Source organism: Alligator mississippiensis, chromosome 3 (genome assembly GCF_030867095.1).
Source record: "Alligator mississippiensis isolate rAllMis1 chromosome 3, rAllMis1, whole genome shotgun sequence".
NCBI lineage: Eukaryota > Metazoa > Chordata > Crocodylia > Alligatoridae > Alligator > Alligator mississippiensis.
The window spans coordinates 192,534,725-192,561,995 of NC_081826.1; the positions used below are offsets into that span (position 1 = coordinate 192,534,725).

Sequence of the window (27,271 nt, forward strand, 5' to 3'; positions counted from 1 at the left end):
GGGTCAGGTTCAGTCTGTAGCTAAATGAAAGACCTTCAAGGAAAAGCAAAGTGCTGCTGGGGGTGCAGCTGGCTGCTGACAGGTTCCCTTTTGTTCCAGTAGGAAGATACATGCGCTATAGTGGTTAGGAGCAGTCTTCCACATCAGACATAAAACTGAGTCCTTGCCTAGTCTTGGCTATTAAAGAGGTGTTTAATTTATTTAAGAAAAGACATTCATCTCAAGACCCTGACCAGTACCCTTGCAATCTGGTATTTACTAATTGACCCAATAAAATGACTCTACAGGTTTAATTTAATAAGCTATTTTTCATTCCCTCCCCCAAATACAACCCCTACACAAGTGTCTAATGCTGGTGGCACAGATTAGCTGCTGCTTTCTCATTCCAGACTGCGTTTCAGTAAGAAATGAGGTGACCCAGGTACCTTAATGGGGAGGACTGGGTTCTTCACTCCCATGGGAGGTCTAGGTAGGAATAACACTCCAAGCTGCTACGTCTTTTGACTGTAGGTAACGTGCTCACAACTCTGCACTACCCTACCCCCTCAGGGAAGACTAAGGCTGCTACAAGTGGCAGGCTGGTATTATTCTTGATTGTCCCCAGGCCCTTAAATGTGGGATCCAGGAAAGACTCCAGATACCTTGTCCCAAGCTCTGCATACTTGTGCAGCAACAGGCACAACCTTGCCCCAAACATAAGCATCTTTGGGAATTGTGTGCTTTAATGTGGCCATACAATCATGAGCAATGGATTTATGCTTAGTAAATCCCCTCACAAGTGGGGGAGCGCTTACAAGGGGGGAGCAGAAATAGCCAAGGGCTGCAAGTCTTCCTCCCCACATCCCCAGCAACCTTCCAGCCACCAAGTTGAGCTTGCTGTGCAGTGGTCCACTGACCCCCTCCTAACACCTAGGCTCAGCAAAATGACTTCATCACTTCACATGCTCATAGGCAGTATTGGATCAGGAAGCTCACTCTCTCCAGTTTGGCAATTCTTCTGCAGAATCGCTGCTACTTTTTTGCACTAATGTACACAGTGTGAAATATGACTCACTCCTTCATGGGAGATCAATACACTGCATGATAAATACCAGTATTGATCTTCCAGTGTTGTACACGGCTCCTCAGCTCTATAGCATATTAATAGTAGTTAACCAGTAATTCATTTCAAGGGAGTTGGGATTTTTTTGTTTTTAAGAGAGCAAGACTCCAGGATAAGCCACACATAAGGCTCCTATATAGTCAATTCCCTATGAGAGGCCAAGAGCCCTCAGCACCTACCTAGCTACATGCTTAAATAAAGTGGAACAGATTTTCGGTGTAAATCCGTGTAAGACCATCCACTTCCACAGAACTACGCCAATTTACACCAGATGTGGAACCAACCCATTCCTTAAAGTTCTCTAGACGAAATAGGTCTATTTAAACCCAAGAAATCTAGCCTGGGTAACAGCCCCAGGATTTGCCAATACAACCAGCAGAGCTGCTAACTTTTACCAGTTTGCAGTCATGGGTGTATTCACTGAAATAAGCACAAGTCAGCATTTAAATCACTGTTTTCCTTATTTTCTGGAAAAGAACAAAAATAGGGAAACTACAGAAATACATCACATCATGGTCTTAATGATGTAATTTTATAAAGTAAAAACTCCAAGAAATGCAAAAGTTCAAGTCCCCATTGTACCATGCTCACTGCACATATGAAATATTTCTAATTACTAATTGTACTGTTAAATGCCAAATATACATCTTAACATACAATGGGTCCAATTTGCTGATACAGATCTTATTCCAATGGGATCCAATAAATGTACACACCACATAAACAGTTATTTAGAGAACTTTACTTTTATTTATTGACTTGCTTATTTATGATTGTATCTTCATTGCTATTAACATAGGTTTTATGTGCTCATGCACTCACTCGTGCTCTCCCTCTCTCTGTCACTCACACATACCTCTTAGGGTAGCAAAGAAAACATCCATCTCAGAAGTAGGAACTTGTCCTCTACTTCCTACTTTCTAGAGTATAAGCTCTGGCCTCTATACTACTTTCCATTTTCACATTTCTTGTGATTAAAAGCGATTGTATTCATCCCCGTGATGGTAGCACTTACAGCAAGCAACCCCTACTAAAAGGAAGGAGCCAGGTAGCAACCATTACCACTCTGTAAATACTTGTTTTCAGACCCCATAAGAGCCTTTGATCTGCACATGACAATTTTGCCCCTGCTCAGCTAAATGCATCCTCATGCGCCTATAAGTAGTTTAGCAATGCTAAGCTAAGCTTGCGCTGCATTAGTTCAATTCATGGCTGGTTTTGAGGTCAGATAGTGGCCTTGAATGAGCCTGGTGTTAAGTCACTCCCTAAAGTAATAATCAGGAATGCTGGAACAATATGTTTCTCCCACCAGACAATCATGACAGAGCTATTTTAGATGTCAAACTAAGCTGGCACCATCAACTACTTTCTGCCAACACATCAGTGTTCTTTTGACTCACAGAGGGAGAAGGGAGAAGGGAGAAATCCCTCACATTTACTTTGCCTCTGAGAATAATATATGTACTGTATTTCCCTTATAAGTTAGGAATTATCTTCTGTTCCAGTGCTGAACTTTTAGCTTGCTATAAAGTTAATGTGCTAGACAATGTTCATTCCAGGCAAGGCTGTGGGGCTGTGTATTTTCTGCCACCCCCAAAAAAGGCCATTATCCGTAATTACCCATTACCATGCATAATTATTTCTTCTAGTCTGGTCTACGACCCCCAGGACTTTATGTTGTTACAGCTCACTGCACCATCTTATCAAATTTGTTAAGGAAGCTTTTCTGACCTTTAGAACACTTGTCACTGCACATACAAAAGCCAGCAGTAAATTTTTTTAAAACACGAAGTGTGATATATTGCACATAACCTACACAGATGCATGGTTTGGGATGCTGTCAGAAATGTTACATGTCACCCCTAGCCAAAACAAGGTTTCTGCAATTTTTTTCCCCTGTTTATATGCATGTGAAAACTCTTTGTCCTGAACTGGGAAGAGCGGTATCATTAAATGGACTGCCTGAATATTAGATACCACAAAAGGTGTCTTTCGCACTTTGTCGCCTTCATCATCTCTTTGATACCGTCTTGTCCACATACCCCAAGACTGATATTTCTCTTGCTTTGGCCAGTTTTACCCTGGTCTGATTCTGCTGAGCCTGATTTTCATTTCCACTCCTTTTTACATCATTCCACCAGTATAAAAAGGGTCCTAGAGAGGGTATAAATTACAACCATGTTTAATTTAAGGCTCCTTTAACCTGACAAGAGAAATGTGAAGGGGCCATAATATTAATGATAATCAGACCAAGTTCAAGACCTAAGTGGAACAATTCTCTATTAATACTGGTATGGGCAGATAGAGCTCAGGGCTAGTATGTTTGCCATCCATAGACTCCTAGCTCAGGGTCAGATTTGGTTATTCCCAGCGAGTGACACCAGATTCCACAAGCAGTTCCACTCAAAGCTACTGTCCTATGCACAAGTTACTATTCACTGTAAGAGCAAGAGACAACATCTGACCTGCAGAAACAAAACAAAGAACTGCCACTGGAAAAAGCTGTTTTGTCCAGAAACAGAAACCAATGAATTAGCAGAAGAAAAAAATTGCTCAGTAAACATTTTATATTTTTTTTCTTTAAAAATAAATACATTCTTATTGTGACACTTGGGTTATAAGTTTGAAGGTATTTTCATGCAAAACCTTTTATTTTCAGGTAAAAATATTTTTTTAATGAAGTTCTCCAGTATGTCCTTAGCCCAGGTAGAAATTTTAAACAACCAATAGCATTTAAGAAATTCTGATAAAACTCCATTGTCTTTTCTGCTTTTTAAAACTTTACAGATATTTAAAAAACAAGAACAAGGAAAAAAACTATTTCTTGCACTCTTCATAGCTGCAAAAATAGTTCATATTTTGTATTCATTTTGCACAGGTAAAAATAGCTAGTTGGAGCAAGGAACTAAGATATGAGCCCTGGAGGTTTGCAATGGTGCACCTACGTCACAAGGGGCAAACTTTTGGCAAGTGTGCCACAAATTAGCCCTACATCCTCTCCAAGTGCCACTTTGATCCCTTTCCTCTGTCCAATCTACTGCTCATCCTTCTGCTTCCTACTCAGTGCTCCCTGCTCAGTCTCCCATTTTCTGTTTCCAGTCCTGGGCTCTCCGTCTTATCTTGTGCTCTTTCTGCTTCCACCTCCATCTGCTATTGTGATGCCTGTCTTCTCCCTGATCTGCCACATGCCACATAGAGAGGCTACCCCTGCCACTTGTGGCACTCCTGCCACCACTGAGCTCCACCAATGTCACTTCCCTCTCTCCAAAAAGGGTCCATGCAAGCAGCAAAGGCATTCATAACTCTGAAACAATCCCCTGAATTAGGATCTCTGCAGAGTGGCTGCTACTCGCTGCCTCAGCTGCTGCTATGGAGACAAGAGTAACTGTAATTTCTCCAAAACCTTCCAGCATGGAGATGGCATCTCTGCATTTGACCTTATGTTGCAAGAAATTGGAAATCTCATTAGGACTTGTTGATGTTAGGGAAAGAGGTAAAAGGAGGTATTTTTCCTAAATTCCAGCACTGGAGATTCATTCTGGGTTCTAAGAACAAGCAAAGATTCTTTCCTTCTCATCCAACATTACCTGTAATAAAGTTTGTACAGGCCAAACTGGGCTCTGCATCATCTCTCCATAGCCCGAGGTCTTCAAACTGCACCCCTAGAGCCACAGATAAAAGCCTTTTACTGTCAATGGACATACACTGATGCAACTGATTGGAACTTAATTTTATTGTTGATACATAGAACAAATGAAGCTGAGCTTGCTGCCAACTGGGCTGGCTCTACTGGGCTAACAGGTATAAAGCATAGTAAACATATTATAATCAATAATCGCTGAAGTTTTTAAATACTGTTCTTACTACACCCAGGAAAGATCTATTCCATAAAGTGCCAGATCTACATAGTCACTTTTCAGAAGACAAATACTTGTTTAAAAAAAGAGAGAGAAAGAGAAAAGCATTGCAGGTTTTTTCCAGGTCCCTGGTCATTCCACAGCAGCTGAAATGTATATGGATAAAATTGCACAAGCATTATGCTACTTCCTTATCAAGGCACATACCACCTGACAACTCCTACCTCTTTTTCATCTCTTCCCACCACCATCCCATCCCTTAAGAACAAACAATCAGTCATTAAGAATCTCTTCAAGTGCTCCTTTGACAACTCTAGAAAATAGCTGGCATATCCTACAAGACAAGATGTAGAGCTGAGCAGTTACACTGCTAATTCTGTAAGCATTATCAAAAATGCACACACATAACGTGACCACTATCTAGAAGAGAAGAGAAAACAGTCTGTGGGCAGGAGCGGCTTTATCCGTAAAGACGTCAATGGCTAGGCTCGTGTGTTTCTCAAGGTTTATGCCACTGCCAGAAACAATGCTGATTTTTATGCTGAAGGAATGAATATTCTTTTGCCTCTCCAACAGTAATACTAGAATCATTATCTGAGCTTAACAGCACAAGCAAACTCTTCCCAAAACACAGATTTTTTCCAGAGGTGAACTAAATTTAAGTTTTAACCTGCAGTCAAATGAGAAATTATATTTTACTTGGCATGATAACAGCAGGGAAGATGCAATATGAACTGAAAACCACTTTAAGGACTACATTAAAACAACAGTATTAAAGTTGTAAAAGCTGAACTCAAAGGTTGGTAAAGGCCAGAATTAAGGCTGTCTTTTAATTCAACACTCTTGTTCGTATACATGATGATACAGTCTTCAACTACAAAAATCCCCAACTTTCTATTCAGGACCTTTGCTTTATACATGATTAATGCCTCCTTTAAGCCCTGCTGGGAGTACTAATGGTCTCAGAGGTAATAACTAGACCTTCAACCTTTTCAGAGATGTAAGGCTAAAAAGACCATTGTGATTATCTAATCTGACCTCCTGTAAAATCTGACCTCCTGTAGTCTGACCATAGGACTTCTTTCCATTAATTTCTGTTGAAACCAGGGCACATATATTAGAAAAAACAGCCCATTTTGGCTTTAAAATGTCTATTAATGACTAATCCCGCCAAAATTGTAATCATGGAAAGCTGTGCCAGTGTTTATTAATCTTCACTGTTGAAAGTTGCATGTTATTCCTAATTTGAATGTGCCTATGATGTCTTTACTATATTGTAAAATTCTTAATCATCAGCTTTTTGGGCCCCAAGATCATACGGCCATGACCGAGTTACTCTTTAGCTTTCTTTCTTAAGCTAAAATGACAGAACATCTGACAGATTCCTCATAAGGAAACCAGTTCTCCAATCCTTTCATCATTCTTGTGGCTCTTCTCTGAACTCTCTCCAGGTTACCCTTCTTTGTCCTTGTCCTATGAACCACAGAAATGGACAGCTATTCAGTTGTGACTGCAGCTCTATCTAATATAGGGGAAACCTAACCTCTTTACTCCTGCTTGAGACTTCTGTTTCTACAGCCAAGATTCACGTCTGACCCTGACATTAGACTTGTGGTCACTACCTTTGCACTGGGAGCCCACATTCAGTTCAATAGCCATTAAGCTCTTTTCAGAGCAGCTGATTTCCAAGATAGGTTTCAACATCTTGAAAGTCTATAAATAAAGAGCTACGTTCTTTATTTATACATGTATAACTTTACATTTGACCACATAAAAAAGCATTTTGTTTCCCCCTGCCCAGCTTAACCAGCAACCTAGATCATTTTGCAACAGTGATCTACCCTATTCATTACATAGCCTCCCACAAAACATTGCGTTATCTACAAATTTTATCAGTGATGATATTACGTTCCTTTCCACATCACTGATAAAAATCTTAATAGCATAAGGCCAAGAACAGATTTCTGCCAGACCCCACTAGAAACAAGCCTGATTGATGATGATTTTCTACTTATAATAACATTACAGCTTGAGATCTAACAGTTAATCCACGTTTAAACCATTTGGTGTATGCCATTTTGATTTTTTATCACTCTAGCTTCTTTTTCAAAGTTCAGTGCCAAGCCAAATGCCTCCTCGAAGTCTATTAAACCATTACTGATTATAAACTAAAACCTATAAGCTCTTTCCAAAAGTTACCAAGTTACCTTGACAAAATCTATTTTTCCACAAACCCATGTTGTTTGGCATTGCTTTAATTTTTCATTGAGTTTCATACAAACTACACAGTCCTTCGCCTGGGATCAATGCCAGATTAACAGGTCAACAGTGACTTATGTTAACCCATTTAACTTTGTTAAAATCTTGGTATAATATTAACTTTCTTCTGATTATCTAGAATTTCCCCAGGTTTACAAGATTTAATGACAATTAACATGTATGGTTCAGACCTTATCAGCCAGATCTGTTAAAACACTTAGATGCAGATTACCTGGACACATTGATCTTAACAACATTTAGCTATAGTTCAACACCCTGCCTAGTCATCTCAGAAGTGGAAAGTATACCACCATCATCCTGTGATATGACTGCGTCATCTAACTTTCCCTCAAATGCGGAACAGAAATATGTATCAAACATGCCTTCTTTTTCTGCATTATAGCTGAAACTTTTACCATTATTACCTAGTAATCAGACTATTGCTGAGATTTCTTTTGTTATAAATATTTTTAAAAAATAAAAAGGCATTTAGAGGTCTTCAAAATGAATTAAAGCTCAGGAAAAAGTATACTTGTTTGAGAGGGGAGGGAAGAGGGTAAGATAAAGAAGAAGCACTTGAATATAACCAGCCTTCTACTTATGTATTTCTTGATACTGGCCCTTATTCCTTTCCCAGTGAAGTCAATGGAAATATTCACAATTGAGTGGAGTTGGATTGGACATGTTCTATCCATCTTCCTAACGATGAAAATAAAATCTATTGCATAGGCTCAATATAGAAGTTTATTTTTACTTTAATAAAAAATTGCAAGTTCTTCTCCACTCCAAATATATGTGGCAGTCCCAAGCAAGAAATCTGTCAATTCCAACTGTTAAAATATTCTGTGTTTTGATACACTACTGACTGAAAAAGGAATAGTTAAACCCTGTCATTCAGGTGGGGAAATATATTTCTACTTCTCTGTATATGCATATCCCACATTTCACAAATATCTTTTAAAATGCTATTCAAACTTTTCACATGTAAAAAGACACTGGGTCACACTTACTTGTGTCTCAGAAAAGGTCTTGATCCTGAAAATACTTGACCATATTTGTAAGTTTACACTTAGAAGTATCCTTACTGAAAGAACACAGCAGGACTGCTCATGGGAATAAAATTACTAGCATGCATGGGTGTTTGCAGGGTAAATGCCTAGAAGATTGATGTTTCAGAAAGTGTGTAAAAAGAAGGGGTTGCAATGAAATGTGTTTTTCACCTTCACTGTAGGGGTGTGAGCCTGGTGTGTATACCTATTCATATACATGAGAAATAAAATTACATGCAATTAATATTTTAATATAATTTATGCAATGATTAAGAGATGAGAATGAAATCTGTACTAGAACATCAGTTAGATGTACATGTAAAAATAAAAAAGAAATGGTTAAAAATAAAATAATATAAAAACAGACAAAAACAAAAAGCCTAGACCGCAATTTAAAAACAGAGCCAAAGGAGAAAAAGGAGGAGAAACAAAAATCAGTGTAGATTAAATATAAAGGAATTTAAACCATTAAGAAGAGATCAAAGAAAACATTAAAAGGGAGGGATGGCATTACATGTATCTGAGATAGGAGACCTTGGAGGATATATGACTGGGATAAAATCATTATGGCTCTCACTAAAAATAATAAAGGGAGTAAGAAGGCTGATAGTAGGAATTTGCTAGAAACCACTTGATTAAAGCAACATGATGACAGAAATCAAAAAGGTTTCTAAAAAAGACCAACTAGACATAATGGGAGTTTTCTACTATGCAGACATAGATGTGGTGGAAAGAATAAACTGAGCAATAGGATGGTTTACATGGTGAATGCAATTCACCTATACACAAAATTATTGTATGCACTTACTAGTGCGTACAAGTGAGAGCAAACTGAACACTAATGAGTTTTGCTCATGCAGGCTCTGCAAATTGTAAAGGTAAATGCACAGTGAACACGTGTCAGACCCTAGAATAGTGATGAGGATGGAAGTGGTCTGTGAAAACAGAGTTACCTACACAAATATAGGAACCTGACAGAAGCTTCTGAAAAAGTATTAGTGGAGCTAAAGCAAACTACAAAGGCTATGTTATACTATTCAAGCAGGCAGCTTAACTTAACTAAGCTGCCTGTTTGAAAAGTCCATATAAGAGCACCCAGCCAAATGGGCTGATTTTCAGAGATGATGACACCTAGTAGCGGCTACCAGTGGTAACAAGTTTAAATACACAAATCTGTGTATGTGTCTAACTTTTTAAGTACCCAGGTTTGACAATGCTGGCCTTAATTTTAAGCAACCCAGAAGATGTGACTGAAGATATCTGGGAAGATTTTTATAGACACAAAGAACAGATCTAGATACACAACCCCCGCTGTAGTCAGTGCAAGCTGGCCACCAAACTCCCTTGATGACCCTGAAAATCTCCCCAAAAATGCCTGGTAAAAACATGAGAGTAATACTTCCATCATGTGACTTAAGTCAGATGTCTTACTGTGACTAACCTGAGCCTCAACACAGGGGAAAAAGAGCAGTAAAATGCAGACACGTAAGTATGGAAATTTGTAGGGAAAGAGTGAATTAGAAAAAGCATGAGAAAGAAAAGAAAAAAGAACCAAAAAGGAAATGTTCAAAATTAAACTACTGCTTATACAGCAATAAATATTCTGATATGAAAATGTCAATATGGTGAATAAGAAGTTCAAAAAGTCTGCAGAAGGAAGGTGGGCTAAGAGGTGTAAAATATCACAGGGGGGGAGAGGGCAGAATTATGCCAGGATTCAGTTATACAAGAGTGCAATATTTCTTCATTCTTCACTTTAATCTTTGTTGTTTTCAACCACCAAACCCCACACATTCAGATAAATAAAAAGCACTGTTTCAAGGACATGAGATGGAACAAAAGGTTAATTAAAGAGAGGGTAATAAAGTGGATGGACAGAAAAATTCACAGTGGATCAGCTCCCACCCGCATCACTCAACTCTTTAGTCTGTTCATATGGATAAATGGAAAAGTGCATCACAGTACAGATCAGTCCACAAATCAGGATATGGCCATACTAAATAACATGCAGATTCTGAGGGAGATTTTCAAAGGCATGAAGGACTGTTGGATACTCACCTCCCATTGCTTTCCAATGAGAGTTAGACACCTGGGGACAGACGCATCATATCTTGAAAGTCAATGAAGCACTATGATCAGCTGAAGAGCTGGCATGGTTCTGCATGTGCCTTTGAAAAACATATCTTGTACCAAAAATAGCTGATCCAAAAGATACTATAGATTTAGAGAAGTCAGGATTATGGAACACTGTATTGTTCTAAAAAGGAATGTAAAAGGTAAAAAGACACTTTTCTGAAGTGCTGCAGGGCTCATGGAAAATAGAGGCATGCCATCAGTGTCTGCTGTGTCTGCTCTTACCCATTTTCTCCACTGTGATGCATGGCTTTTGTGGATTCAGACTGTGTACAAACTCACTGGTCATCCCCCACACATTCCCCTTTTCTGTAGGTCAATGCAGAGAGCTCTGTCCAGGGTATGGGAAGGGTTAAAAAGTCTCCTTGGCCAGCCCTTCATTTGTGCTGGTAGAAGATTACAGAACATACTGGAGCCATTTTTTTGGACATTTCATAAAAGGTTTTGTTTTGTTTTTTTTATTTCATGGGGGCTTTTTTAAAATTGCATCAAGAATTTTAAGTTGAAAACGTGAACATTTCACCCAAAAATTTAAACTTGGAAAATTTCAACTGAGGTTCCCAACTGGCTTGCTCGGCGTTGCTAAAACAACAGAAATATAACATTTTGACAAAGTCTGGCTTTCAGGATTTAAGCCACAGAGAAAGACACTGCACATCAAGCTAACTGTTGTGTTACTGTCTCTACATCTGTATTTAACATCATAATCACAGAAGATGCAAGAGAATTACACAGTCTGCAAATTACAAGCTTCAATCGTGGAGAGTTAACTGGGAACATATAATCAGAGACATACCAGGCTGCAATATTATGATTTAAGTTATGATTTATTTAATATAGTCAAACACTGACCATGGCCCATAGCTCCTACAACAAAGCTGTAGGAGACTTAAGTCATCTAGTTTAACCCATGCATTGATCAGAATTTACCTCCATATTAATCACTCAAGGATGCTATCTAACACACACTTAAACACCACTTGTGATTATACTTCACTTACCTCCTTGTCCTGATACAGGTCATTCCATTGCCTAATTGCACTTCTAGTTAAGAAAAAGTGTGTCTACTGTCTAATTTAATTTTTTCCTTTTTTTAGTTTCAAGCCGTTGCTCCTTGTTATGCTGTCTCAAGCACTGTAAATAATCCCTCCCCCTCCTTCGTATTATTACCTCTCAAATATTTATAGACTGTTATATCCACCCTTAGTCTCCTTTTCTACAAGCTATACATCATTTTTGTCACCCTTCTCTCGATTCTCTCAGATTTATCTATGCCCTTTTTATAATGAGATGCTCAAAACTCTATGCAGTATTCCCAAGTATGGCTGTACTGAAGCAGTGGAAAGAGGCAGTAATATCTCCCTTGTTTCACATGGGATATGGCTGTGTGGAGAAATCAGAGCCTAATGCTTGCCAGTTTTACAACAGCGGTGTCTTGTGAAGTCACGTCCATGCCACTCTCCACAACCATCACCAAATTCTTTTGTAGAGTACAGAATTGCATAAATCAGAAAGAAAGAGGACTTCTCATGAGACGGTCATACACTCCATGTTCCTGACAACAAAGGCTTGTCACAGTATTTTTCCCGGATCTTTTGTTTGGCTTAGTGTGCAAATTATCCAAGTGACCGGGTTCTTGCCACGTCCCCTGGAAGACCATCTTACAATCCAATAGAACACCATCAACAATTGTTTCCCAATATTCTGCCTAATTTTTTCTTGCCATAGAGCTAGACTATGACTTGCACTGCAAGATCAGTGGCTAAAGCAGGGGCGGGCAATATGCAAGCCAGCGAGGGCCGCATGACAGGCAGCCAGGGGCAGATAAATATTCATTTTCTAAATGTTTTAGGGGCCCCGTGGGCTGGAAAGAGCGGCCTGGCAGGCCGCATCTGGCCCGCAGGCCACATTTTGCCCACCCCAGGGCTAAGGGTTCTCAAAAGCTAAAAGAACACAAATCTGGAATTACGCGGAGGGTTCAAGTTCCCATAAAAACTACAAATTTGAGAAAGACAGCTCAGTTCCAACTGGACAGGGGTTCATAGATTTTTGATAGGAAAAAATAAAGACAAACACAGAATTGTTCTTTACGAGGACAACACAACAGGAGGCAAAATGCTCCTGTGGCCCCATACCTATGAAAGATGGAGATAGACTACTCACCACGAGCTCCTCAACAAGTTGAGAAATATGAAAGAAGACAAGAAAATATTGACGCTGAGGGAACAGGAGTTAAAATGGCAGCAAGTCCTGAATGCAGGTTGGGGCTGTTAGGATCTGCAGGGGATTGAGGATAAGAGTTCAGACAAGAAAGCACAGGGGAAGACATAAGCTTTTCTGCTATTAAGAGAGAGAATTTCTATTTACCTGATGTAGGTTCTACCAATTCAAGCTTTTCCAAGTGAAGTTAGGAGGTACAGAAGTCAGGCCAAAAAATTAAAAAACCTACATATGAATTTAGGAGTTCAATGTTAAATTCCTGATAGGAAATACTGGCCCTAGAGAAGTCCCTGAGTGTTCGGCCACAAACTTTAAAAGTGTTAACATTTCATTCCTATGTTTGATAATGTTGGTCTCAGAGCTGGCTAAAACGTTTATACATTTCAAAATTATGTAATTTCAAAATTAGAAACCGCTGACATAGCTATGAGGTTTTTTCCTCACTTTAAGAGCTCCAGAATCTTCAGGATGTTTAAATCTGAACTTTTGACATTTGAAAATTTCTAAATTCTAATTTAGGAAAAAAAATTGAATTAAAAAAAAACTGCTACTTTTTTCTGCCCTCTTTTAATAGCTCAGGTCAATACATCTTCCTATTTCAGCTCCTACCTTTTTCACTTTATTAATGTTAAGCAACCCTGGTCCCAAGTTTGCAACACTAAATTCCAAAAAAACAAAAAAAACAAAAAAATTAATTCATGGTTGCAGGAGACCACTAGAAAAATAAGTCTGATGTAAAGACACATTGAAAAGTTTATACCAAAAAAGTAAATGAAAGGCTCAAGGTGTAATTTTCAAAAAAGCCATAGGGACTTGGGAATTTGGACACCTATGAGAACTGAGCACATATTCGTACGCCTTTTTGAAAATGTCAGTTTAAAATAACAAGATACAAGAACAAAAATCATAAAAGTATTATTAAATTTAACTTTTTTACACATATTCTCCAAAACATATCTTACTTGTAGACCTTCAAAAGCTACTTGTTCAATAGCTCAATGATCGCTAATCTATTTTGACATAAAGCCCCACCACTCCTTCAATGAGTTCCTTAATGAAAGGAACCACTATGCAGTGAAATACGAAGTCCTACCATTTTGTTTCCTTCATGCATGATAATGATAAATGTAACAAAAGGAAAAAAAATCACAAAGAACTAAACCTCTAATAGTTTTAGTCCAGTCGCACATTAACAGTGTCAGTTCTGTATTTCACCTGGATCTTTTCCTCTATGTACCAGCCAGATATTATGGATTTTTTAAGCCTATGCTCTGAAACAAGGTAGTTGTTCGGTGACACCCAGATGAGCACTGAAGGCCTAATGGGCTTGGCGCTGTCAAACCTGGCAACTGCCCACCAGGTGCTCATAACACTACAATTTCACCAGACCCAGTGCCACTTGGAGGCAAGGCAAGGCAAGCTTAACATAAGCTAAGTTCAAAGCAAAGCTAACAGAAAGGAGGTGACTAACACATTGTAAAGAGGAATACAGCTGCTCGCTGCTAAGTGGGTACAAGATAAAGTACAATGAGTCTTGGTGTGTCTTGGGAAAGTCTAGCTTGGTGTAAGGTACAGAGAAGAGCAAAAACCTCAGTTAATTTTTACCTCATCTCCTGGCCCCCTCACTGTGCAGTTTGCACCTATACTTGCCAAAGCCCCAACCCAGGACATGACAGAGTGACAAAGCCCCAAAATGAAGACAATAAGAGTCCCGTAAGAAACAGGAAATGCTGGGAGACCCCATCCTTGCTTGTGAACGACTCTCGCTCTAACCTCCATTTCCCAACAGTATTTCCAAAGTAGATGAATTCCAACCACCAAACACTAGGCCTCTGTGAAGCGGCTGGCATTTGCTTCCGGTTCGGATTCGGCCAATTTTGGAGACTGATTTGAATCACTGTCCCGAATTGATTCGGCCGAATCACACAGGCCCCGTCCCCCAGCGGCTATCCCAGCCCTGCCAATGGCTGCCCCGCCTGGCCCCAGCGTCCTGGCTCTTTAAAAAAAAAAAAAGCCCTGCACTCACGGGATGCTGCCAGGCAGGTGGGCGATCCCTGCTGCCCCCCACTGCCCTGTGCTGCATGGGGGGCTCTGCCACAAGCCCCCAGAAGCCCCAATGGCAGTCGGTGAGCACAGAGATTATTTTTTTTTAAAGAGCTGGGACACTGGGGCCGGGTGGGGTAGCCATGGGGGGCAGCTGGGAGAGTGGGCAGAGGTCACGGGGCATTCAGGGGGGCTGAGGGAGCAGACAGGGGATGAGGCCTGGCAGGGGTCCCCCCATGGTCCCATCCTCCCACCTCCAGCTCCTCCTCCGCCCCCCCTACTTACCCGCACAGAGTCCGGGTCCAACTCCCTGCAGCAGCAAGCGGGGACTGCCCAAATCTCCGAAGCTCTCCGAATCGATTCAGAGAGCTTTGAATTGATTCAGACTTTTTTACTGGTCTCCCAATTCAATTCGGATTTAGAGATTCGGCCGCTGAATTGGGCTGAATCTCCTCCGAATCGAGTCAGCACCTGAAGCTTCGCACAGCCCTACGAAACAAGTAGGGACATCACATCTGCATGGACTGTATCTGGGATTTAAGAGAGGAACGTTTCTCAAAATGAGGAACAAAAGCATATGATTGCACCAGCCTAATTTCTGCCCAGATTAATCTCTGTACTCTGCCTGGTAATTTTAACTAACAAGTCACAAAAGTCCCTCCAACCACTTCATAAAGGAATGACTGCTGCTTTAAAGGCTGTTGAAGCCTGGCCTGTTACTCTGCATCACAATTTCCAGTCAGACTGGATGCTCTGAGTTTGAAAGAAATGCTCACGGATTATGACATCTGTTTACAGAAGCTCCTGTCTGGGTTCTGCCACTACTGGCTGTTCTTTTGCAGCCTCCCCTGCCAACTTTAAAGTTTCTTCTCTTTCTGACTCTAAAAGCTAATGAGCTCCTTTGAAACTAAACGCCGTTATGAAGACTGAAATGGCAAATGGCAAGTTGCTGTTCATTTCTGCCATTACATTTCTTTCTTCCTCTTTTCAAAGAACTGCATGTCATGAGAAGTCTGAAAAATTGTTTCTGATCTCTCAAGGTGTCATAATATTTCTGACCTGCCAATAAAATGGATACAGTGAGGAAAGACTCTCTCCCTGGCACCCTGCATGATTTGTGTGACACCCTCACACATTATTTCTCTTGCTGCAAACTATGTGCCATGCGGTGGAATTTGAAAGAAAAATTATTAAGCCTTGAAGACAAAAAAACCTTGCACAAGGAACAGAATTGCTATTGTCAAGGTAACCTCTTGTGTAAAATATACTAACGCTGCACAGAGAGAACTTTATTTTCTCACAGGAGTCCGCATGGTTCTTCAAGGTGTCAGTGAAAGCTGTCTGTTTCATTTCCAGGGAGCAGTTTGAGAATCTTTGTATCTACCCTGACTTCTCCTGAAGACAGCCATCCTCACAAGAGCTACACCTACAGATAAACAGCTTATGCTGTCAAAAGCTGAAGCAACATGATTTAGTGGAGACAGCACTGGACTGGATTCAGTAGATCTTGTTCTAATCCTAGCACTGACACTGATCTACCCTATTTCTGCTTCTCTTCATATTCTTTGTCTGTTTTGCCTGCTTAAAGTGTCAGCTTCTCAGCACAGGGACTGCCTCTTTCTGTGTTGTATAACACCTATCACAATGGAGTTTATCACCTACCTCAACAGAGTTTTTGGCATATGGAAGAAGGCACTGTTTTGACCCATCTCCTCTCTCTTTTTTCCCCTTGAAATGGAAGATTTGAGAAAAAACCAAAAAGCCAACAGCACACTGGCCTGTAGCAATAGAAGCCCCACTTGCTAAACAAGGAAAATGATTCTCCTGCTCTATTCAGCATTGGTGAGGCCTCACCTGGAGTAGTGAGTCCAGCTGTGGACCCATCACTTCAAGATGAGGGCAAATTACAAAGAGTCCAACATGACTGATAAAAATGAGTAGATGCTGGGAAATATGAGGAAAGGCTGAAAGAACTGGGATCATTTAGTCTGGAGCAGAGAACACAGAGGTGGGATTTGATAACAGTCTTCAAACACCTGAAGGGTGGTTATATGGAGGAGACAGACTATTCTCTGTGGCTGCAAAGGACAGGACAAGGAGTGATGGTCTTAAATTGCAGCAGGGGAAATTTAGGTTGGATATCAGGAAGAACATTCTCACTCTGAGGCTGGTTAAGCATTAAAACAGGTTACCTAGAGAGGTGATGGAATATCCATCCTTGGATGTTTTCAAGAGCAAGTTAGACAGCTACTTGATGGGGATGATTTTGACAGGGATGATCCTGTCTTGGGCAGCAAGCTGGACTAAGTTCCTATCATTCTATGAAAGTATCTCGCTAACCACAGACAAGTCCAAATGACTCCTTTACACACCATCCCTTTCTTCTAAGTCAGAGACATTTGCACCTCTTAAAACTTTTATATGAAAGTATCTTAGGAAGACCATAGTTGGGAGGGACAGTACTTGCTGAATAGGGGCAACATCAAAATATGAAGTACTCTATATCCCTATTATATACTAAATGTGTGTTTAAAGACCATGCATCATGCTGCTGTTTTGCCTTACTTTTTTATACCAGCATTACCACAACTTTATCTCAAGTCATGAAGTCCTCATCTTAGTAAAAATTAAATCCTAGTCTTCATTTTCAAAGGTAAATTTTGCTATTGCTAATCCATTTCACCCATATTGATTTAAAAAAAAATCAGGTGACTATGACTCATTGAACTCACAGTTCAGAGTATCGATTAACCAAAGAAGCCTAAGTACAAAATGCCTCCAAATACCCTAGATTGCAAAGGGTCTGATTCTTGTGACAAGAAGCTGAAGTTCTTACACTAAGGTTGGCATATTTTAAACTCAATAACGACCTGTTTAAAAAGTAAGTACCTGTTTAAAAAGGGAAATACATGCACAGGTACCACACATCTCTGTAAGTGCATCCCCAGGGAGAAAAATGCAAATATAACTTCTACAGGTCTGGAGAGTTTCCCTCAGCCACGGAACATTGTTTTACAAAGCAAGAGTTTAAAAATAGGTGTTTGAAGCTATACTTGGACACCTAAATATGTAACTGTTTTCAAAGGGCAGGAGGTCCCAGCACCTCTTACTGAACTCCACGGGATGGCTGCAGGCACAACACTTGAAAATCAAGACAAAATAAATTTAATCTCTTGAACTGTCACTCTGAAAAGTCAAGATGAAAACTTGACCAGACTGAAGTCAATGACAGAATTCCCAAAGATTCAGTAAAGGCCAGGATTTCACCTAGCATTATCACTTGTTGGGCTTAAGCTTAAGACCAAGTGTCACTGTTTATAGGAGCAGAGCATTATTTGTGTGCGAATCTGGAAGTAAGACTCGAACCGTTTTTGAAAACCTTAGCCAAAGGCTTCATCTTGGTTCTGTACAGTATGGTTCTGTACAGTATTTTGAGTTCATTTGTCAAAGAAAGCTAACCTCTGCTTTTTCTCTTTGTTGAAACTTAGCCTTCTTTATAAAGGTTTGATCAGGGTATTTTCAATGCTAGAGGCTAGGAAGCATCACTTACTAAAATACTGGCTTAAAGGCATTCATAATTACTCATTTTCTAAAAATGTTTTAGAAGTTTTATAGGTTGCTTTTGAAATTAGCAGTATTTATATTTTAATTTGTTTCCAGCACAAAATTTGGTTGATGACTACCAATGGCATTAAATGAATACTTTTATAACTATCAGTTTAAATAAACAAACACCAAGCAAACACTTGTACTGAATTTTTTTATCATATTGACACTGAACTTAATGAAACTGATCTTAAGGAGAATACTGGTTTTGTACTGCATAAATGCCTGTGTTTTGGCCCCTTCTGCCTGTACAGTCTCTACAGCAGATTTTTAAAACCAATTTATTCCTTAGCCTTACTTCCCCTACACAAACTAAACCTGCAATAATGAAAATAATTTTTTAAGGCAAGATGACAGTAATTCATAAGCAACAGCAAAATACTGCCTGACAAAGTAAAACCAACAGAATCCTATTATTTAATTTCACAAAACATTTTTATTTGAACACCTGTCAAAAGAGAGCCCTTCACACATACAAAGCATTAAGCTGCTATTTTGTACTGTGTGGGACTGGACCCAAAGGGATCATGTGGTCAATACAGGATACAGCAACTTTGTTTAGCAAACCCAGGAATTTATCTAACAGAAGTATACCAATTTACAGCAGCTGTGGGTCAGGCCCGGAGCCTTCATTTTCAATTTTTTTTCCAAAATTTTAAGTTGGTCTAATCAAAGATATCAGATTCACCCAAAGAACCTTTCTCCATTTCCAGCCACATTTGTGTTGAATGAGACCTTGAAATTTGAAAATCCATGTTATGCTTGGAAATGGTATAATTAAATCTGTAAATATATATCAGAGTAGAGCTCCTGGACATTCATCCGCTAGTTCAATTATAATGAGGTTTTTAAATTTGTTTGCAAAAGAGGGGAAATATGAAAAATTGTGGACTGGCTTCCCTCCTTTCTGCTGACCACCTCTCTGTTAGTTATGTTCTGTCTGGAAAGGAAACATGCAGCCACCCAATACTGCATCTGCCGGCAACAACAAATACTGTTTTGCAGTCAGCCCTCCCCAGGGGACCAATACCAGAACTCACACTGCCCTCTTCCCTGAACTCCTTACCTGATGGTGAGGTGGACACTGTAGTCACCGTGCTTGTTGAGTGAGTTGGGCTGCTGCTTTCCAACAGCAAACAGGAGCTTCCACCACTGTTTTCCTTCTTAACAAAGAGCTCTGTGGCACTGGGCAGAGGGATTGGGTGGCTGATCCCTAGTTCCTCTTCTTGAGCCTGCTGCCTCCTTAAAGCCACCTGGGAAGAACAGTAAATATTGCACATGTGCTCACTAGTTTGAGAACAAATATAATAACAACAAATATAAGGAAACAGATAACCTGATAATATGAACTGAGGGGTACAATCTCTCCTCAAGAGAGTCAAGCAGCTCATGGGTGTTATTGTCAAGAGCTAAGTGGTAGATGCAATATTTTGAAAGCCCAACAGAGAGAGAGAGTATACATGTATGAGTGTCAAAATCTGCTTTTATTTATATCCATGCAAGCCCCACAGCTTTAGTTAAGGGGCACTGGTCTGATTCACAACACAGTAACATCGAAGGAAAGATGCTTTTCTGTAATTATGTAATGGGTTCAAGTTCTGGAAGGACTTGACATCTAGGAAGTTTGGGACAAACTAGTTTAGGCATAATTATTGCATACTTCATGTGAAATGAACTAATATACAGAAAGCATCTTCACAGCATCTACCAATGTGTCTGAATGCATGAGTGATAACAACAGAAGGCTATGACTGCTAATGCTCTGGGTAAGATCCTTTGTTAAACTGTAAAACAGCAGACATAATCCATCCTAAACTCTTAGCTGCAACTGCCCAGACTGCTTGTCTGACATAATTCTGGCAAAGTCTACCATACATAGATGGAGATCAGACACTCTGCCTCCTTTCTTACTGATTGTACACCTCGATATCTAATAAATTAAATAACAACAATAACAACCACAATGTGCTTAGTTTGATAAATGGTATTACTGCGTGAGCTAGTTTTCGGATATAGATTTCCCCAGTAAAAGACTGCACTCCCTCTCCCTATTCAAAAGAGCTGACCAGAAGAATCCTTTATATTCAGAGCTTGGAGACGGCAATTGGGACTGAGCCCTGTGGTACGAGAGGGCTGTCTTTACACTCTCCCATACAGTGGCTTAATTTGAAGAGACAATGGGGAACACTCCTGTGAACTTTGCCTGTTGTATGCTGTATACATCTGCTACATTTCTCTATCAAAAGCAGTATTAGTATATGTATGCTATTGCCTTCTATCTGCTGCCAGAAGGGACATAGAAATTAAATACTATGGCTAAAATTATAACTTCATTCTCTTATATTCTCATCTGACAGACTCATCCTTAGACAAAGCCAAGAAGAGCATCAGTTGGAAGCATCTCTCTGTTTCCTTTACATCTCTTGGCCTGGTGAAAGGGATCATATTCATCATATTCCAAGGGTCCTTGCCCAGAGCAGTGGTGCACTCCCACTCCCTTGAAGTATCTAGCACTAAGTTTTCATAGCACAAAGGAGTAAAGCAAAATAGCTCTTAAGGCAACAACAGCAAAGGAGCCACCTTTCCATGGGGTTTCATGTGGATGGGGTGTATGTCACATGCTCCAGTCATGACCCTGGTCTCCAGCAGTTGCTCCAGTATCTGTGGGTTCTGCAACTTAAAAACTTCTCTGTTCACTCCAGAAGGAGCCACCCTATCTGAACACACTCACCAGCAGACACTGAACTTGGAAACTCAACTGCTTCATCTACATGAGAAAAATGACCTATTGCTGACAAAGTTACTACATGTGAAACAGCAACTGTCAGTAACAGGTGCTGCTAAACGTTGATGTGGAGGGTTTTTTCTTGTTTTGGGGCAGGCAGGGAAAGGGCTCTGTTTTTAAGTGTGAATGTAATAACCGTGTTCAGCACCAAATCAGCAGCAGAAGGGTAAACATGCTTCCTGAAACACTGCAGCCCAGCATTCCTATAGCAACAGACTGTTCAACTACACCCACTGCTAGCCCCTACTGTCACCAAATGACTCGGTTAGTAGAGACAAAGCTGTAGACTTTAGAGTCCCATTCACTGGGCACTGTCACTGAATGGACTATTTTGTTTACCTTTACACTTGAATTTTGCAACTCACAAGAGAGATTACAAGATAATAATTCAGGAACAATTTAAGCTATCTATAGAAAGGTATGGTATCATCTATCTATAATTTGCCCTTTTACTACATGCAACAGAACTGTTTTTCTTTACATTTTTTACCTTTGTAACAGAATCATTACAAAAATATTTAGTAACAGCTCCTATCATAAAAGTATTCAAATACTTCCAAATAGAGCTTCCAAATAGAGCTTCTTGGAATTTCATTTGCCAAATCTAATGGTAAGCTACCTACCAGCTTAAAGACTTCTAAAATGCTACCAGCTTCAAATGGATTATTGAAAAATTGTACTGACACGGATAAATAAAGATTTTAAACACCTTAACTCCTCCGTACGTAACATTTAACTTGACATGAGGTATGGCAGCATTCAAAGACCCACTGCAAGCTCTGGGCAGTAAAAGGAAAAACCCCAAATTAGCCACAGTTAAATCCAGAGGCACAGAGGAGCTGCTTACATTGTGGGAAAGGGGCAACATTATGAGAACAATCTGTACAGACTTTGATACTTTTTACAGGGAACACTGACTCTCAAAAAGTTCTTTTCTGCAGGGTGTCACAAGAGGACCTGTGTGGATTACTCCATGCTGTTCACACCAGAGAGAAGAAAAAAAAAAAAAGAATTAATTTATGCTGTGGGATTCTAAGCCCTTCCAGATATAGGACTCATTTAAATATCACTCGGGCAAAACTCCCATTGAAGTCAGTGGTTGCGCTGGTTAACCAAGTTGCAAAATCCAAAAAAAATGGGAAATGGAGAAGGATTTGCTCCCAGGACTGCGCAGTTTTCGAAACCTATAAAATGACCAGATCAGTTGTTGCAGGTTTTGGAAATTCTGAGCATACAACACTTGCACAGCTGGGTCTGGGTGTTCAGATTCTGTAACTTTTTTCACAGATGCAGTCCTAATGATTTCAATTAATTTATACAAGTAGGAAATGATTACTTGCACCAGTATGCATGGCAAGATTAGGCTACATGCAAAACTTTATACATACAATCCTTACAACCACAGGCTTATCCTCAGTAGTGACTGGGCACATCTAAATGTGCCTCTTTTAAGTGGGTTTAGTCTAAAATTGTCATTTGAAGGCACATTAAGGACATGTTTCTATGTGTGTGTGCCCTTAATGCACCTTTAAAATGGCGATTTAAGGCTATGTGAGCCTAAATGCACCTTAACACTTCCATGTATAGACATACACCTAAATCGCCTTAATGCGCCTTAAGCAAAGGCACATAAAGTTTAGGCACATGTAAATACACATGCAGACATGCCCACAGTAGCCAGCATGAGGCCTATGTGGTCTAAGCAAGCATGCATATAAAACTGCAACCTCGAGGGGCTACTTAAATGAGTAAAGTTACATTTATGCAGGTTTGATCCTAACTTGGTTTATTGGCTGTTAATAGTTCCCTTTTTGGATTTAAACCCACACGACTCCAGAGCATTTTTAACTCAACGTCACAGGACCTTTTTATGTAATTCAAGGAAACCACACTTTAGAACAGTAGTAAAGTATTTTTACTCTTGGAAATGAGCTACAATTTGCCTAAAAGCATCTAACAGAAATAAACAGCAACAAATGGCAAGCCTGCAGCTCAAAGCTGTCCCCCCTTCAGCCCCTAATTATTTTAATAAATTAACCTGAACAGTTGTCTGGAAAATATGCAACTAACTGCTTTTAGATGAAGCTGTTTTTTAAACTCAGCTATGTGGTGTACCTGGGGAACAGAAAATGTGCAATTAAAAACATAAATAGGAAATCGTGTATTTTGAATGTCCTCACAGAATTTGTAAAAGTATACATATTTTATTAGTGTTCATTTTCACAACAGAAGTGCATTTACAGATGATCCAAAATGTGACAGTTTATTAAAACCACTCCTGAATACTGCTGCTGTTACATACATACAAGAGATTTCTTTTAGACATTTTTATTAAAAACCACATCTTTACTTTTTACTGCGGACTCCTCATGATGTTGCTTTCATTTATTCACCCAAGACAAGAAGCTCCTTCTAATGACAATGACTTTTTCAGACAGAGGCAGAATCTAGCTTTGTATACAAAAATATGGTTTCCCCCTTGTACACTGTCTTTCAGAAATTTAAATACATTCAATTTTCATGTTCAGGCCATTATTTTGTCACTGGGGAGTATGTGCTTTGCTCTTTCATTCACTGTATTAATTCAAGGATTAAGCAAAATATATGTTACAGTAAATGTAAAAAAAAAGAAAGGGAAATGGAGAAAGATTTACAGAAATATCATATTTGGCCATATCCTAGAGCCAAGCTTGAGAATATCTACCACACAGCAAAGCCTTGCTTGTACAAAGACTGAGATAAACATTTTGGTTCAATGTTTCCATTCAGTTAAATCAATACTCACCAGCACTTCTGAAAATAAATAACTGTTTGCTTGCAAAAGGTAATTAAATAAACCTTGTGCATCTTAACATATTTAATATAGTATCTATCCTACACAACTAAATAAACTCTTTCTTCTGCTATCCTTTTGTATCAGAAGCCTGCTTTTAAACTATATTTCCACTTAGCCCACCTCTGCTTGAGTACTTCGACCAATTCTAAAATACAGCCAAGGGGCACTGTTTCAGAAGAACTAGGGGTCACAAAATGAAATGAATAAGTAGGAAGTTTAAAACCAACAAAAGGAATTTCTTTTCCACACAGACATACAAAAAACTAGAACTCTTGGTTCCAAAATTATACCTTTTATTAGACCAACTGGAAATGGCAATAAAATTGTACTTTTCTGCAAGCTTTCGGGAATCAAAGTCCCTTCGTCAGGCTCTGAACAGCTACCAAGTACACCCCTTTTCCACATAGTAATTCAAGTAAACTATTTGCCAATAGATGGGGTGGAAGCTGACAGTTGAGGCAGATTGGAAAAAGGACTGCGCTCATTCTTGGAGAAAAGGGACATCGGTAGCTATTGAGCAAGGGAGAAAATGGCACAGCCCCCGAATCGGACTTTCCTAGACCTAGAAGGAGGCTGCAAGTGAGAGAGGAACAGTGGGGAGAAAACCCAGATGGGACCCAGTTCGCTCTCCCTTTCAGCAGCCCCTGTGTGGCACAGGGCTGGGAAAGAGAGACCTGTGGGCTGACCCAGTAAATAGCAGCTCTTTTGGCCCCTCTCATTACCGGGGCGTTTAGACTCCAAGCTGCTCCAGATCCTGCTCTTCAGCATCGAGCTTTCACGCCTGCCCTTGTAGACTCAGAGCACGTGGATTAAACAGAGGGGAGGAAAAAGCAAGCACGTGTTTAACACCTGCACAGGAGCGCCCGATCCTCTCCCTACCCCCAGGGCCCAGCGCCCGTGGCTCGGCTCGGCTCGGCGCGGCGCGGCGCGGCCCACCGCGCAGCGCCACGTGGCCGGCGGCTGGCTCGCTGGATGCAGCAGGGGGCACTGGGGAAGGGGGATCGGGGGCTGAAAGCGATTCCCAAAGCTTCTCGCCCCGGTGCCTGCTGCTGTCCAGCAGGATCGAGAGCCGGGCAGGGCAGGGGCTGCGAGGCACGTGGCAGGAGCCCTGCAAGAGGGCTGGGACAGCGGGACCCTGCAGCCGGGGTCTCCCCGCGCTCCGCTCCTCCCCCCAGCTCCTTCCCCGGCTCACCTGGGCTGCCATCACCCGCTGCCTCTCAGCGATCAGGCTGCACTTTTTGCACTGGCAGTCCCTCCACATGCAGAACCGCTTGTGCCCCTTCAGGGGAGAGGAGTAGCCGTGGTTCCTGCAGCGGGCGCACTTGGGCAGCCGGGGGGATTTCTTCCCCGAGGCGGCGGCAGCTTGAGCCAAGCCCGTGGAGCCCCCTCCAGCCCCGGCAGCGGCCATCAGAGCGGCTGCCTTGCCGAAGCTGCCCATCTTACCCCCCTGGCCATGATGCTCCGAGGAAGCCGAGGGCTTGCTGAATGAGGACTCATTGGGCATCGTCTCGGCTCGGTGGCGGGGGAGGTGGGGGGAAAGATGTGGGTTTGGCTGGGGAGGCTCGAGTCCTGCTCCAGGGGCAGCTACTAGCCAAGTCCTGCTGCGACCAGCGCCCCCCAGCTGCCCACTTCGCTTGCCTGCCCTGGGCCTTGGAACGTGCCCGGCCTTCTATGGAACGCTGGAGACTCGGTAGAACCTTCCCCGGGCGGCTGGCCCCGCCCCCGGAACCGCCCTCGCCCTTCCCGCCCAGCCCAGCAGGCCTCTGGCCCTGGGCTTGGCGGGCAGCCTAGAGGATGTTACAAGCCCAGGCTGCTTGATAGCAAGGGGCCCTTAGGTGCCTCCACCCTCAGGGCAGAGCAGTACTTCTGCTCCATGAAGGGCCAGGCAGCAAATGAGGGTTGGAAAGGACCTCAGGAGGTCATCTAATAGTCCAGCCCCCCTGGTCAAAGCAGGACGGGCCCCAACTAGATCATGCCAGCCAGGGCTTTGTAGTCTTAAAAACCTCCAAGGATGGCACAACCACAAGTCGGGGTCTGCACTGCTGGTGGTGGGGTACGCCCCATTCAATCTGATCCCCTTGCCAAAGTCCATAATAAAGATGACCCCTGGTGCCAGCACACACAACCTGGCATTGGGAAAGCAATTTTTTTCTCTCCCCCTCCTGCCTCAATAGTAAAGACACTGCAGTTATATTGTTGATGTGCGCAAGAGGGAAAGTCCATCCCCCAGAGATGCTGGTCCTGCAGGGCTGGCAACAGTAAAATGGCGTAAGCTCAGTCTTGCCTGATGTGGTTGAACAGTACAATCAGAGAGACTGCATAAGGAGCCTCTCTTTCTTTTTTACACAGCAATCTTTCAGCACATGAACACCTTTGTAATAATGGCTGAGGCAAGGATTTCTTAGGGTGATACCTTTGATGGGGTCAGCTGTATAGTTGGGATAGAAGTAGACAAGCTTTCAAATCCAAGGCAGTCCACCACATCTGCTCTGAACAGTCTCTTTGCTCAAGAGCCACCTTGTTTTGATACCTTAACCTTTGTGTCCCCATTTCATAGTGAAATACAACAAACTCTCTGTGGGTTATAAACTATAAAATACCTATATATAGTATGTAAAATAATGTACACAGAATAAACAATAGATAGTTAATTGTATTTCAGTCTAAAATTATATGTAAGTTATTCTCCATCTTTATCTCTGCCTTGAAATCTCCCCTTAAAGCCTAGTTCTTTCAGCCAGCCATTCATTTCTGGTCTACTGCAACTGGCTGCCTTTTCCCACAGATCTTCCTTGTTTTTTTGCATTGTACCTTTTGAAATATATTCTTAGAGTCAGGACCACTCTTAAGGTCAGAAGTGATATAAAAGGTATCAGGCCTATATAAGGTATAGTGGCTATAACAGGTCAGGGCTTCAGAGAATCTAACTAGGTTTATAGGAGGTTATATTTGTGGAGGTCTGTATTACACCTCATTATGTTTCCCTGGTTTTGATATTCTGAAAGGAAGAGTCTAAGTCAGTGTAAGTCATGCTCAGGGTACAGAGCAGTGGCATAGCAGGAGATGGAAAGGAACAGATAGGAAAAGTCTCTTTCTTTTAAACTGTGCTTCTTAGTTAATACTGTATATAAATGCATTGCAGCAAGACATTTTCTTTAAGTAGTAGCTCTGTGACACTTACATGACTTCCTCTCCTCTAGAGAGCTTACATTTAATTCACTGCTATGAATCCCTAAATATGTGATGATAATCACCAACTGAAGTGCCAAACAAAGAAAAGCAAAAGAAAAACTCAGCGTTATGTGACTTGATGTGAATAAAAGATTGAACCTCACTTTAATGGTTCAATATTTCTTATGTCAATGTGTCCTGGAATGATCA

At 41.0% G+C, this 27,271-nt stretch overlaps 1 protein-coding gene across 12 annotated transcripts in view; it reads right to left on the reverse strand.

The window, feature by feature from the left end:
• DMRT1 (doublesex and mab-3 related transcription factor 1) overlaps nt 1-25,605 on the reverse strand; it is a 100,606-nt gene extending 75,001 nt beyond the window's left edge. For 5 of the 12 annotated variants that reach the window (XR_009460981.1, XR_009460982.1, XM_019478118.2 and 2 more), the window contains exons 1-3: nt 25,083-25,605; nt 19,336-19,522; nt 4,690-4,764 (exon numbers count right to left, since the gene is read on the reverse strand). Coding sequence is in view for 10 of the 12 variants with exons in the window: in XM_019478118.2 (XP_019333663.1) it covers nt 4,690-4,764; nt 19,336-19,522; nt 25,083-25,394 (574 nt within the window). In the remaining 2 variants the exon portion in view is untranslated. The remainder of the gene's footprint in view (nt 1-4,689; nt 4,765-19,335; nt 19,523-25,082) is intronic. The other 7 variants (XM_019478121.2, XM_019478122.2, XM_059724774.1 and 4 more) reach the window with 4 other exon arrangements.
• Nucleotides 25,606-27,271: the final 1,666 nt, after the last annotated feature.